At 38.0% G+C, this 13,401-nt stretch overlaps 1 protein-coding gene across 4 annotated transcripts in view; it reads left to right on the top strand.

The window, feature by feature from the left end:
- Fgf12 (fibroblast growth factor 12) overlaps window positions 1–13,320 on the top strand; it is a 559,190-nt gene extending 545,870 nt beyond the window's left edge. For all 4 annotated transcript variants that reach the window (XM_021209134.2, XM_029544609.1, XM_021209133.2 and 1 more), the window contains one exon: window positions 11,352–13,320. In XM_021209134.2, the coding sequence (XP_021064793.1) occupies window positions 11,352–11,470 (119 nt within the window). In that variant the 3' untranslated portion in view covers window positions 11,471–13,320. The remainder of the gene's footprint in view (window positions 1–11,351) is intronic.
- Window positions 13,321–13,401: the final 81 nt, after the last annotated feature.

Here is a 13,401-nt window from a genome sequence, read left to right as displayed (position 1 = left end):
TGATTAGGAATATAGCTGTTTAAACAAGTGGTTGCTGGGTGTATTATTTTTAATGTTCCAGAAAATCTTTAAAATCTCTAAACCCACTGCTTATACCATTACCACCCTGACAGATCCCAGCACTGCATGATGAATGGGCCGTTCTTTGTAAAGTAGATTAGCCCTAGGTGGTGGAAAGCCAAAGTGTGTTATTTTAGTGTTGTGATTGTTTTTTGTTTTCTTCAAACTCTGACTTTAATACCATTCCTGTGTTGATTTCATTTGAATGTTAAGATTCCTAAGTTAAAGTTTTCCAGCTAAAAGATCTGTAATTCTTACACAGACAACATGATAATAATTACCTCCCCACTTGCTCATTTCCCCTCAGTCCTTCACTCTCTGGTGTTCCACGTAATGACGGTGTTAATGAGCAGTTGTAGATACATCTATTGGATGGATTGACTTGGTATTTAAGCCCATACTATGTACACTGCACATAAGCCTCTACTTAGTTGGGTCTTCTCCAGAATTTACAACAATAGCACAGACTCTTTGATTCTCAGAGCATTATCCTGCCATTTATAAATGACACCCCAAATTTAAACTGTCTTTGGGTGACCACCCCCTTCAGTATCAGATAGAGGGTCAAAGACTCTTTGACAAACAACAAAATACAAACACATCATTTTCTCCTCCTTCCTCCTTTAAAAGCTCATTACTCAGTTCTTCCAGGTAGTTAAGTAATTTTCACCAAACTATTGCCCCTGAAAAACCAAGTGTGTGTGATTGGTTGGTGTGTGTGTGTGTGTGTGTGTGTGTGTGTGTGTGTGTGTGTGTGCGTGCACCTACGTGCCTACCTGCATGCTATCCAAAAAAATTACCATTTTAAAGATAGAGTACTAGTGAAAGAAAGATATTACCAAACTCTTTATTGATCGAAAGCCACCCTTTTAAAGTATTAATTTTTAAATTTCTTTTTATAGAGACAGATAATTAATATGCTTTTCCGTCACGGCCAGGCAATTACATGTCATCCACTTTCTTTGTTAGATATGTAACTTTTAGTCTTAGCAGAATAACATCAATTGTTGCATCTTATACAACAGTATCATGACTATTTGGAGTGTTCTTAAAAGTGACAAACTCTCCAAAGTGACCTGATTAAATCTGGATGTGACATAAGTATGTACAACTTTTAAAGCTGTCCAAGAGGCTCTGATGGTCACCAAATTTGACATTGGGTGTTCTGGACTGAATTTTAGGTTGAATTTCTCAGCTTATATTGATCCAGTTTGGCCATAAACACCTTAAATTTATTTAAATTACTGAGACCACTGTATTGAATGAAGTGGAGTAAGGTTTACATCTGACAGTGTATATGCCAACACAACTCTCACCTCAAAAGGGGTAAGGGTGAGTTTATTATGGAATCAAATATGAGTAACCAAAGCCGTTACTAAGATCTAAGTTACCTTAAATCCCTTACTCAAGTGTAGTAAGAGATTGATGAAATTTTAAAAATAATGATACAAAGAATGTGGAGAAAATATCAAGGTGGAATAAATTAGAGGAGAGACATCTCTGCTGAAGACTCTGATGCTCTTTGACAAAACAGCCTCAGTTAGTAAAAGCTAAAGGGTTTTGTAAATTAATGCATTCCAAAAGGTTCTACCTGTTAGACGTGAGAATGTTAGGTCAAATACAGAAGTGGGCAAAAGCGATTATTAATGGAGCTAATGATACACCCCAGGAAATTGTAATTAGCATGTGGACCTGAAACATTCTATCACTGAAACTCTGCTGGGTTACCAGGCTTATAGAAGGTTCTGTGAAGTTTGGTTCCTTTCAGGAACATTCTTTCACAGACACAATGAATTTAAATATCCACATCATGTTACAATTTAAAATTCAGCACTGTTACTCAGATAGGCATGTTTTAACACTAGGTTAATTGCTCTGTGGAGTTGGCAGGTGTAATGCCAATTATTTTACTAACTTGATCACAAAGTTTAACTTAAGAAATACCAAATAATCAAGAATGAGATGGGTTAGTTCTTATTACTCTTGGCAATTGCTTGCTAAGTAATATTGAGAAAATAATTACCTTCTTCAGTCTTGAGCATCTTTGAGAATGAAATCAATTATGGATTCCATCAGCTTCAGAGAAGTAAACTGAGATTTTCTTAGCCATGCCAAGAAATTTTGCTAGCTTGAAATAAAAATACGTTTATCTTTTTTTCTTTAGAAACATGGGCACTGCCATATCTTCTTCTGTCTTGACAAAATGCTATGGGATACAGCATTACATGAAAAAAAAAAGACAAAAAAACCCCAAACCAATACAAACAAAACAAAACAAAATAAAACAAAACAAAAACTCTTCACTCTAGTTAGTAAAGCAGAGACTCCTTCTCATAGCTAAACAGTTAATCACCAAAGAGAAGGACGAACAGCAAAGAGAAGGACACACAGGGTTCCTAAGGCTGCGAAGCTCCAACTGGGAAAATGAAAACCACAAACTTATTTTGATATATATTTTAAATCACCTAGAACAAGAAGTAGACGGTGCATGTGCCAAGAGTCTCTTTTGGGGTGAGCCATACTAAAAGATAAATAGAAAAAATGACCCCCCCAAAACTTCCCTAGTGCTGCATACTGCTTTAATTGTTGAAGCAATATTCACATTGGGATCTTTGGCTCTCTCTCCCTTCCTCCTTCTATCTCCCCTCCTCACCCCCTTTTTGAGTTTTTCCTTTCCTCTACAACCCTTGTAACTCTTCTCAGAATCTTTTCGCTGGTCTCTGAAATCAATCTTTAATGAAATGTCCTCACCTCTTCCCAAGATATGTGTCACCTACTTCTGTCCCTCATTTAAACTAGAATGTTGTTTCTGTTCTCTTTTCCTGTTAAGATATCAATCTTTTCCTGTTCATCATTTCTCAACCTTTGTAACAAATATTTCAGTGTACAGGAGACTTTCCTATGGTCTGTTACTTCCAAACCAGTATTTAACCTGCTCCCACAGTTCCAAAAAGATTCCATTTGACACTAATTATGGTGCGAAATTGCTTCATGCTAATTGCCCAAGCTCCTCTATGATCTGCTATTAAGACAGTTAGATATTTTTTTAATGGTACATTAACTTACAGAGCAATTTAACCTTTCCATTTCTTGGAAATTACAGAAGGCCAAGGAAGATTTGATTAAATTGCCAGTAATAAAAGAGATTACTCATTTCATTCTTCTTTTGTTGAAACTGATAGAAGATAAGGGTTATGAGTTTCATCCAAAACAGAGGGTCTATTGTCTCCATTTGACTGGAGAATCTGTCAGTAGCAAATGCAGTGGCCCTGTAAGCACTCTAACAATCTACTTCATGTCAGTTCCCCTGCATCACCACTAGAAGCCATCTTCTTCTCTTCTGTAGTGATGTGAATGGTATAAATGAGCCCCAGCTATGAAGCTCTGTCCTCTGTGCACACACTACAGGTTACACACTTTATAATCCACAGACCCAAAGAAGCTAAATACCAAAGACAGACCAGGGAGGATAATTGAATTTCACTCAGAAGGGGAAATAAAATAGTCATAAGAGGTAGATGGAGGGAGGCAAGATCCAAGCTCTGACACTATTAATGACACTATTACCATTATGCTTGCAGACAGTAGCCTAGCATCATGGTACTCTGAGAGGCACTTCCCAGCAGCTTGACAGAAACAGATCCAGAAACCTTCAGCCAAACATTAGACAGAAACTTGTGCAAGAGTTAAGGAAGGATTGAGTTAGAGAAGGTAGGGTCTCTACTGAGCCAACTAACCTGGACACTTTGTGTCTCGAAGAGCCTAAACCACCACCAACAGAAGAGCATATATGTCTTGGACCTAGACCCCCATACATATGTAGCAGAAGTACAGCTTGGTCTTCATGCAGGCCCCCCAAAACTGGAGTCAGCACTGTCCCTGATTCTGTTCCCCTACTGTAGATCCTGTACCCTTTACTGGGCTGTCTTGTCTGGTCATGATGGGAGAGGATTTGCCTAGCCCTGCTGTGACTTGATATGGCAGGGTGGGTAGGTACTCAGGGGCAGACTCCCATTCTCAGAGGAAAAAAGGAGGGGTAGGTGGAGGAGGGACTATAAGGCAGAAAGACTGGGAGGAGAAAAGAAGTTGTGATTGGGGCTTGAAGTGAATTAATTTAAAAAAACTCACCATCTTCTGCAAGGGTGAAGTCAGCTCATACTCCAGATTTTTTTCATAAAGAAATAAAGACTGTATTTATTTTTATCTTAGAGATAGTAAAGCATTTGAATTTATTGTGGTTCCAGGGTGTTAGATTTAAAAAAGAAAGAAAGAAAGAAATCAGTAGTGATTTCCAATCTTGTTGTGCAACAGGTGAGTGATGGTGGTGATTATTAAATGAGGAGAAGTAGAGGAAGAATGAGTTTTCCTGTCAGAACCAAGTTAACAAAAAGCACATCCTCTTGTTATAGGGTTGAGCTGTGTTTAAGAAGTCCATGGAGGGGTGTATGTGTATGTGTGCATTATCTCATTATACCAGCTGCTCCTAGGTGACATTTTAAAACATGGTATGGTTCGTTAGACCAGGTTTACACACACACACACACACACACACACACACACACACACACACTGCTCTTGCAGTAGGTGTTTATTCTTATCTGATAAGGGTTAAAGTAGCTCTTAGAATTTAAAGGGAGACAGAAATGGTGTAGGACCTATCACTCTGAAGGAATGAGAGGCATGCAGTGGGAATGTACCAGCATTCCAAGAAGAGAAAAGGCCTCCAGGAGTGAATTTGAGGATCAGGTTTTCAATTCAAGAATTCTCAACATTGTCTTTCATTCTGCTACAAACAAATTCAAGAGTTTGGACTTGAGTTTATGAGTTAGTCATTTACAGATTAATGTTGATTCTGCCGTGGATACTGGATTAGTATCTTGATTGATTAATTTACTCTTTGGTTTTCAGTTTCTTAATTGAGAAAGAAAAAACCAGAAGTAGTTCACTTGAGGTGTGTGTGTGAGTGTGTGTGAGTGTGTGTGTGTGTGTGTGTGTGTGTGTGTGTGTGTGTTTCAAATGGGTAAGGTTTTATAGTTTTTATTTTGTTCATCTGTTAATTTTGCCTGCTTAAATTTTATAAGAATGCACATACACACAGAGGATTATAGAAGTACTCAATGTTTGTTATTATGAGGGTGACAGCAGAAAGGAACCCATGAGGTGGCACCAAGTACCTGTTTTTGCATAATTGTCATCTTTAAAAATAACTACAGCTCCGGCATATCAATACTTTCATGTGCTTAAGAAAGAAAGTTAGAGAGGTGGATGTTCACAGCTAACCATTGGACTGAGCACAGAGTCCTCAATGGAGGAGTTAGAGAAAGGACTGAAGGAGCTGAAGGGATTTGCAACCCCATAGGAAGAACAACAATACCAACCAACAAGAACCCCTAGAACACCCAGAGACTAAACCACCAACCAAGAAGTGCATATGGCTCCAGCTGCATATGTAGCAGAGGGTGGCCTTGTCAGGCATCAATGGGAGGAGAGGTCCTTGGTCCTGTGAAGGATTCATAGATGCCTCAGTGTAGAGGAATCAAAGGTGGGGAGGCAGGAGTGGGTAGGTGGGTGTTGGAACACCCTCATAGAAGCAAGGGGAAGAGGGAGGGATAAAGGATTTCTGGTAAGGGAGAAACTGGGAAAGGGGATAACACTTGTAAATGTAAATAAAGAAAATATCCAATAAAATATATATGTATGAATGTATGTATATATATATATATATATGTATATATGTACACATACACATACACACTATATATATATATATATATATATATATATATATATATATATATATATATACACATATATACACACATACACACACACACACACACGTAGATCATGAGTTGGATCCCAGACATTGGATGGTTGGAGATTGATTTTTTATTTTGTTTGTGAATGTGCCCTGATATTTTTCCCTCTTGAAGGAAGAAAGTATTTTCGTGGAGCCTAAAGTTAAGAGACTTTGAATTTTAAAAGATATTGGACATTTGAAAGGGATTGAACTTTAATATACAAGATTGTGGGACTTTTAAAATTATTTACATCTTGGGGACAAATAAGAAACGAAGGGTTGAGGCTTACTAGTGACGTATTTGTGTGTTAAGTTGACAAGGGGTCAGTTGTACTGCCTAGCTTTGTGTCCACTTGACACAGCTGGAGTTATCACAGAGAAAGGAGTTTCAGTTGGGGAAATGCCTCCATGAGATCCAGCTGTAAGGCATTTTCTCAATTAGTGATCAAGGGGGGTGGTGCCATCTCCGGGCTGGTAGTCTTGGTTCTATAAGAGAGCAAGCTGAGCAAGCCAGGGGAAGCAAGCCAGTAAGTAACATCCCTCCATGGCCTCTGCATCAGCTCCTGCTTCCTGACCTGCTTGAGTTCCAGTCCTGACTTCCTTTGGTGATGAACAGCAGTGTGGAAATGTAAGCTGAATAAACCCTTTCCTCCCCAACTGCTTCTTGGTCAGGATGTTTGTGCAGGAATAGAAACCCTGACTAAGACAGGAGTATATTCACATATAGTGATCAAGTTTTCCAGTTGTCAGGATGGAATTTGATGAGGTCTGAGGCTACCTAGTCCTAGGTCCCTTCTCCCTCACCACCTCCTTATGTCATTTTATCCCTGTTTATGTGTACCTTCACAGTATATCTAAAGGAGGGTTGTTTATATTGTAATTGTTCATAGTATCAAATAACTAACCTGAGTAAGCAATGCAGTCCTAGAATTTCTCATTGAATACTGTGACATATTTCTTATTACTGGGAAGAGGTTGGACATACACAGGCTAATAAGAAATCTATTTACTCATTTCGCATGTTTGAGTGTTTCCTTGGCAGGTATGTAATTGCCTTGTGCTGTGTGCATGCTGGAGGCTGAGAAGGCCAGAAGAGAGTATCAGTCTCATTGGAACCAGGATTCCACATGGTTCTGAACCACTTCGTGGGTTCTGAGAACCAAACCAGAATCCTCTGCAAGAACCATTAAGTGTTCTTAACTGCTAGGCCATCTTCCCAGATAGTTACTTCTTTTACTTATTACACTCAGGGCAATTAGGGTGTTTTTAACTGTGAGAAAATATAAAAAGAGAATTTACCACTTCAGTGCTGTTAACATTGATCTGTCCTTTACAGGCCATCACCAGCATCCCTCCCCATAATTATGGGTATGCAAAATATGTTCAAGTGTCTTTTTGTTTTTCTTTTCTTTTTTGTTAGATATCCAGAATTGCAGCTGTTGGGTGCCTTGGGAATCTTGTGTGTAATTGTCTTAACAATCATCATTTCTTAAAGTGGCTGTACTGTCTTTCATTCTGAGCAACGAAACATATAAGGGTTCCAATGTCTTTACGCACCCAGCCACACTTCAGAACCATTTCTTTTTTTGTTTGTTTGTTTTGTTTTTTTGGAGACAGGGTTTCTCTGTGTAGCTCCGGCTGTCCTGGAACTCACTTTGTAGACCAGGCTGGCCTCAAACTCAGAAATCCGCCCGCCTCTGCCTCCCAAGTGCTGGGATTAAAGGCGTGCGCGCCACCACCGCCCGGTCAGAACCATTTCTTAATCACACTAGCAGTATTTAGTAAAAGAAAGACCAACTTAAACATTAAACAATATGCCACCATAATAATGTAAACATAGCCTAATATTAGCCCATTGAATCTTGTTTTGATCAAAACTTGCATCTAGACATTTGCGTCCCGGCTCTGCCACTGTTTACTTCCTGACACTAGGGAGATCAGTTGCTTTATGATTAAAAAAAAATGAACAGTTTCTGACCTATGATGATCACAGCATTATTGTAACTAGTAAATGGGGAGATCAACTTAAACTGGTGGGTAACATTTTACATTTCAATTAATATATTTGTTGGACACGTTGTGATCCGTCTCTTCTCAAGTTCTTCCAATATTTACCCTGAAGTATTCAGAACTGGACTCACAGAGAATTATCACAACTACTGGAGATGGCCATTATCACACAGGAACGCTTGTCCTTCCCCTGTCCTTTTTCTTAACACTGTAATTGAATTGAATTGTGCTCTGGAAAGTAATTTTAGTCCTAAAATTTGATTGAGATCTGTATCCCTTTACTTGTTAACTGCTAAAGTTCGTTTTGCTGAATCCCAGGACTTACAAATGATAATGAAAATGGAATTGGTTTAATAGAGCTCTCTCTCCCTTCCTCCATTTCCCCTCACCTCTCCCCTCCTTCCCTTCATCCCTTCCTCTCTCCCTCTTTCCCTACCTCTCCCTCCCATCCTTCCTCTTTTTCTTAATGCCTTGCTCCCCATTTTCTGCACCTGCATGCAATTTCTCACCAAAATTCACTTTGTAAGTAACAAGCAGAGACTGGAATACCCATTTTTAACTTACCAAGTAAAGGAGAGACAGTTTCTTTCAGTGAACTAGAAAACATGCCTGTGAGCCATTTTGTTTGTTAAAACACTGCTTTTATTATTCAGTTTAATAGACTATAATGGGGATAGTGATTGAGTTAGCCTAAAAGAAAATTGCATCTTCTGTTGTGGCATTAAGATTTACTTTTATGCAGATTTATTAAGTTTTACTTTTATAAATTGCAAAATCCCACAGATCAGTTTAGACATTCCTTTGCAGACTCAATTTCAGGCATGGCCAGTAGGCTTCACTTATTGCAAAATCATCTGCATCAATCATTTTTGTGCCAATATTTGTTATGTTCACACATGAAGTACTGTATGTATACATGAGGAACAGGAAATACACAAAAAATAAGAGGCCAAAAATATAACTTGGTAGAACCAATATAATGAGAACAGAAGGGATACTGTAATTCTATTAAATGCAACTATACAAAAGCATTATTTAGTGGTAGGCAGTATCATCCTTCAAGTACTCTATGTTGAAGTAATCTGTGCCACCATGCCCGGCTACATTTTTCTTTTTATTCTTTTTTTTTTTACAGTGCATTTTGTCCATATTCTTCACCTCCCCTAGTGTCTTACCAATTCTCTGGTCCTCCTTACCTACCCAACATAATATCTTCTCCCTCTCCCTCTCCCTCTCCCTCTCCCTCTCCCTCTCCCTCCTGCTTGTGGACGTTGTACATCGTGGTGCGGAGCCTAGTGCGCACCACGATGTACAACGTCCACAAGAAGCTCCCCCTCTCCTTCCCATCCCCCTCCCCCTCCCCTCCCCCTCCCTGCTTGTGGACGTTGTACATCGTGGTGCGGAGCCTAGTGCGCACCACGATGTACAACGTCCACAAGCAGTCCCCCTCTCCCTGTCCTTCCCCCCTCCCCCTCCCCCTGTACTTTTTTCTGGGTATTTAAACACAAAGGGTTTTTTCCCCCATTGACATTATAACTTAGTGAAGACTGTGGGTTTTCATAGCTGATTACATGATGGAATTCTAAAAACTGCTTCATGGCATCCTGCAAATTGCTTTCTAATGGACCCACTTCATTAGCTTTGAGTTCCCCTGTGCATTAGCCAGTCACAGATAAGTGGATATATTATGCACAAATAAAAGTTTGCTTTCACCTTTGAGATTTGATACATTGCTCTACTTCTCTCATAACAGAAATACAATTAAGAGCTAGTACACTTGAGGGACTTTAAGACTCTACCTGGATACACTGTAAGGATTTTCTAATATTCTTTTTGTTGCTTTTGTTAGAGACAGGACATTGATCTAACTATTAGTAAACATCAGAATCAGTTCTCTGTGCAAGTAACGCATAGCTTGCCTACAAGTTTTACTGTCCCGCTTCAACCAATCGCATTTGGAGATACTTAAAATGCTTAAAATTAAAAATATATATATATTTAAAACATTCATTGAAAAATAAATGTGAAATACTCTTACTGAAGACATTGAATAATCATATTTCATTGCTATATTCTGTACTCCTAAGAGAGTGTGTATTGTATTTCACTGATATCAGCAACACCTGCAAGCTTAATAAAAATGAAGTATCTCAAACCCACCATGGAATTAATGACTCAAAAGTCACATAGTAACAATATCCTTACTTAGTATAAATGCACAGTACCACATACTACTAAATGCACTAGAGGAAACTTGAACTAGTGTTTGCATTTTTTAGTCTGGGTTTTGGATGTGTTGTATGTGTTTGGATGCTTTGGCCATTACTATATCCTCTAAAATATGTTATCTAAATTTTTAATGAATGGTGTCATTTTTTCTTGATCACTTTAACTATTTGTTATCTGTTTATGCAGATAGAAATGCCAATTTTTTTTCAGTTAAAAAAGTGTGTCTGAGTTGATACTGTCAATAAGCAGCTGAGTCAGCTTGTGGACCAAATAGTACAGTTTCCAGAGATGTGTAGTACTCTCCATTCATACCCAACAGAGGAAAGTACTTGATGTTGGAGACAGCATTCAAGTTACTGAATCATTGTTGTGATGACAGACAGAATAGACAAAGATACTTATTTGTTCTTATTTCAAGAGGGAAACTCCTGATGCTTAAGTTGCTTAAGTGAAATATGCCAATGTAGACACATTTGTCTCTATTATAATAACAGCCCAGAGAAGCAAAAGGACTCACTATGGTGATTTATCTTGTAAGAATAGCTATGAATTGGGAAACCTATCCATGCTAAGCAATAATTGAGCAACAGCCATGATAGCTCACAGATGACAGCCTTAGCCCAGACAAAGATGAGAGGATGTGAACTTAATGATAAGTTGAATAATCACACTCCCTGTTGAAGAGTAGCAAAGGAGAGGGCTTGATTTCTTGGTTTGGGTGAAGAAAGTCTGGGCCAATGGAGGAAATGCATTGATATTTTTCTAATTCTCAATCCTCATTCAAATATGACATCTCATGAAGGATGCTGTGAAAATTGGAGCTAAACATTTATGGCTCCAGCAATGTCGTAAGTTTTGCAATGGAGTAAAGGTTGGGAGCATAGCAAGAAATACCCTCCTCCAGAAACTAGGCTTTAGGATAAGGATTTTGAAGCGAAAATTGTCTAATTTTAACTACTGTGTTTCGGATTTCTCCTTTCAATAAGAGCCATATTATATGTGTTAAGAGACTAGATAGGTTCAAGCATTGTCTTCCACAGAACAGAACAACTGCCATGTCTGCAGTGATTGTGCCTGATAGAAGCAGAAATTACCATGTGTTGCTACTAAGGCTATTTATCACTAATACAGCATTTGAGAGAAGAGATGATAACAGTGAAGCTATTTTAAAATCAAATTTGAGAAATTCATTGAAACCAGATTAATGTTGACCGTAATAAGTAAGTATTTTTTTTTTAATTTTGCCTTCCAGTGTGTATGTACAGAGAACCATCACTACACGAAATTGGAGAAAAGCAAGGACGCTCAAGGAAAAGTTCGGGAACACCCACCATGAATGGAGGCAAAGTGGTGAATCAAGATTCTACATAGCCTAGCCAAGAACTCTTCCATTCTTCCCTCTCCTCCCTCTCCCTTCTTCTCCCTCCCTTTCCCCATTTTCTCCAGTAAATCTACCCAATGAGAGAGAGAAAAAAAATAAAACAGCATCACAGGACTTAGTAGCTGAGATTCTGCACTCAAAATCTTCCTTTGTGTAGGACAAGAAATTTGAACCAAAGCTTGCCTGTCGCAATGTGGTAGAAAATTCACATGCATAACAATATTGCACATAAGAGCAAAGGAAAAAAATAAATTGGACTCCACAAACATTAAATTTAACTGTGTTGTTATTAACAGAGGGCTAATTGTAATGAACACAGGCTATAATGCACACAAAACACAGTCATTGAATGGATGTAAAAGGTTTGGAAAGCCACTTAAAATGTTGTTGAATTGTAAATCCTTTTAAGTTTTAGAGCATTCTGAAATGTGCAGATTTGTTTCATGTTTGTATTTTCTTTACACTTCTGTCCATTATATGCAATTACATCCTGTTTCCAGGGTATTCTTTCAATCCTAAAATTGAATATGTCCAAATTATATTCTTCTAACATCTGTTAGACATATAGCCAGGGACAAACTTGCATGAAGAAAAGTTTTAAACTTACTCTTGATGTTAGTAATATTTTTTTATTTAGAAAAGGAAACTCTTATGTTGAATTTTACCATATCAGCTGATTTAATTACTTTGTAAAGAGTTTCACATTCTTTAAGGAGAATATTATATTTTTATCTAGGTATTGATCTGGAGTTTTATTATTTTTTTTTAGACATTCAGTGAAAAGGGTTTTAGTGTATTCCTGACGAGACTTAGGGAACTCCCTAGAATCTGGTGAAGAAGCACAGGCTTCTTGCATTTTCCATACAGTCTTAGTGTGGGTATCTTTGAGTGTGTACGTGAATGTCTAGCTGACATAGAAAGTTGATTTTTTTTTCTAACCATATCTTGCAGCAGGAGAGAAGGAAGGTGGGTTTTACAGAAGGAAATAAGACTGAGATATAGCCTCAAAGCAAAATTTAATTGCCTTCTTACATTGCCAGAGTTTTGTGTGTAGGTTGTTTTTTAAACTCTAGAAGAAATTAGAAGGTATGGCTGTGAAATTTCTACCTTACCATCTATGAAGCAAGTGGCATGTTTGTTGGATTTATCCACATTTATAAGTCTAGTTTGCAATAATTCTATGTTCTAGAAAACAGAAGATAACTCGTTAAACATGGAATTTTCAAGGGACAGAGCGAAAAAATGTGGAACTAACAGCTTTGGTTTCAATAGACAGGGTTTTGTGGGTGGGTTTGGGTCATGAAAAAGAACTCCACATGAGAGCAAGAACACTATTAGAACTCTGAAGTACTAGAGAACATTAACAAAGACATGAAGCTATACCACAGCATTGAAATTACTAGACTTACTTTGCCCTGGATATCAGGAATGGTGTAGAGAAATCCAAATTCAAAGAGACCAAACCAGAATGTTAAAAACGTTTGCAGATTTATGGCTATCATAATGAGAAGACGTAAGCATGTAACTTCTCCTATATCTCTACTGTTCCAGCATGTATTATTCCAACTATGACTCCCTAAAATACATACTTGCAGAAGATCTAAGCCCTCACTTCAAACCTTCCCATGGGATGCTGTATTCTATTAAGGTCAACATAATGTCTCCCTCTACACAAACATTATTCTTTGGTGTGACTCTTGCCCTACAAATTATCTATTTATGTTCTCTGGAGGGTGGCAGAAAATGTACTGGGGGAGTTTTCCCATAAAGCGTAGAAGAATAGAGGTTATGCACAGAGACAAAGCTTTTGGACAGATTTTAAATCAGAATATATGTAAAGTAACACATTATATATATATATATATATATATATATATATATATATATATATGTGTGTGTGTGTGTGTGTGTGTGTGTGTGT

This window comes from Mus pahari, chromosome 12 (assembly GCF_900095145.1).
Source record: "Mus pahari chromosome 12, PAHARI_EIJ_v1.1, whole genome shotgun sequence".
NCBI lineage: Eukaryota > Metazoa > Chordata > Mammalia > Rodentia > Muridae > Mus > Mus pahari.
Note: the sequence above shows the minus strand (reverse complement) of the source record. Positions and strands in the feature narration are given on the sequence as shown.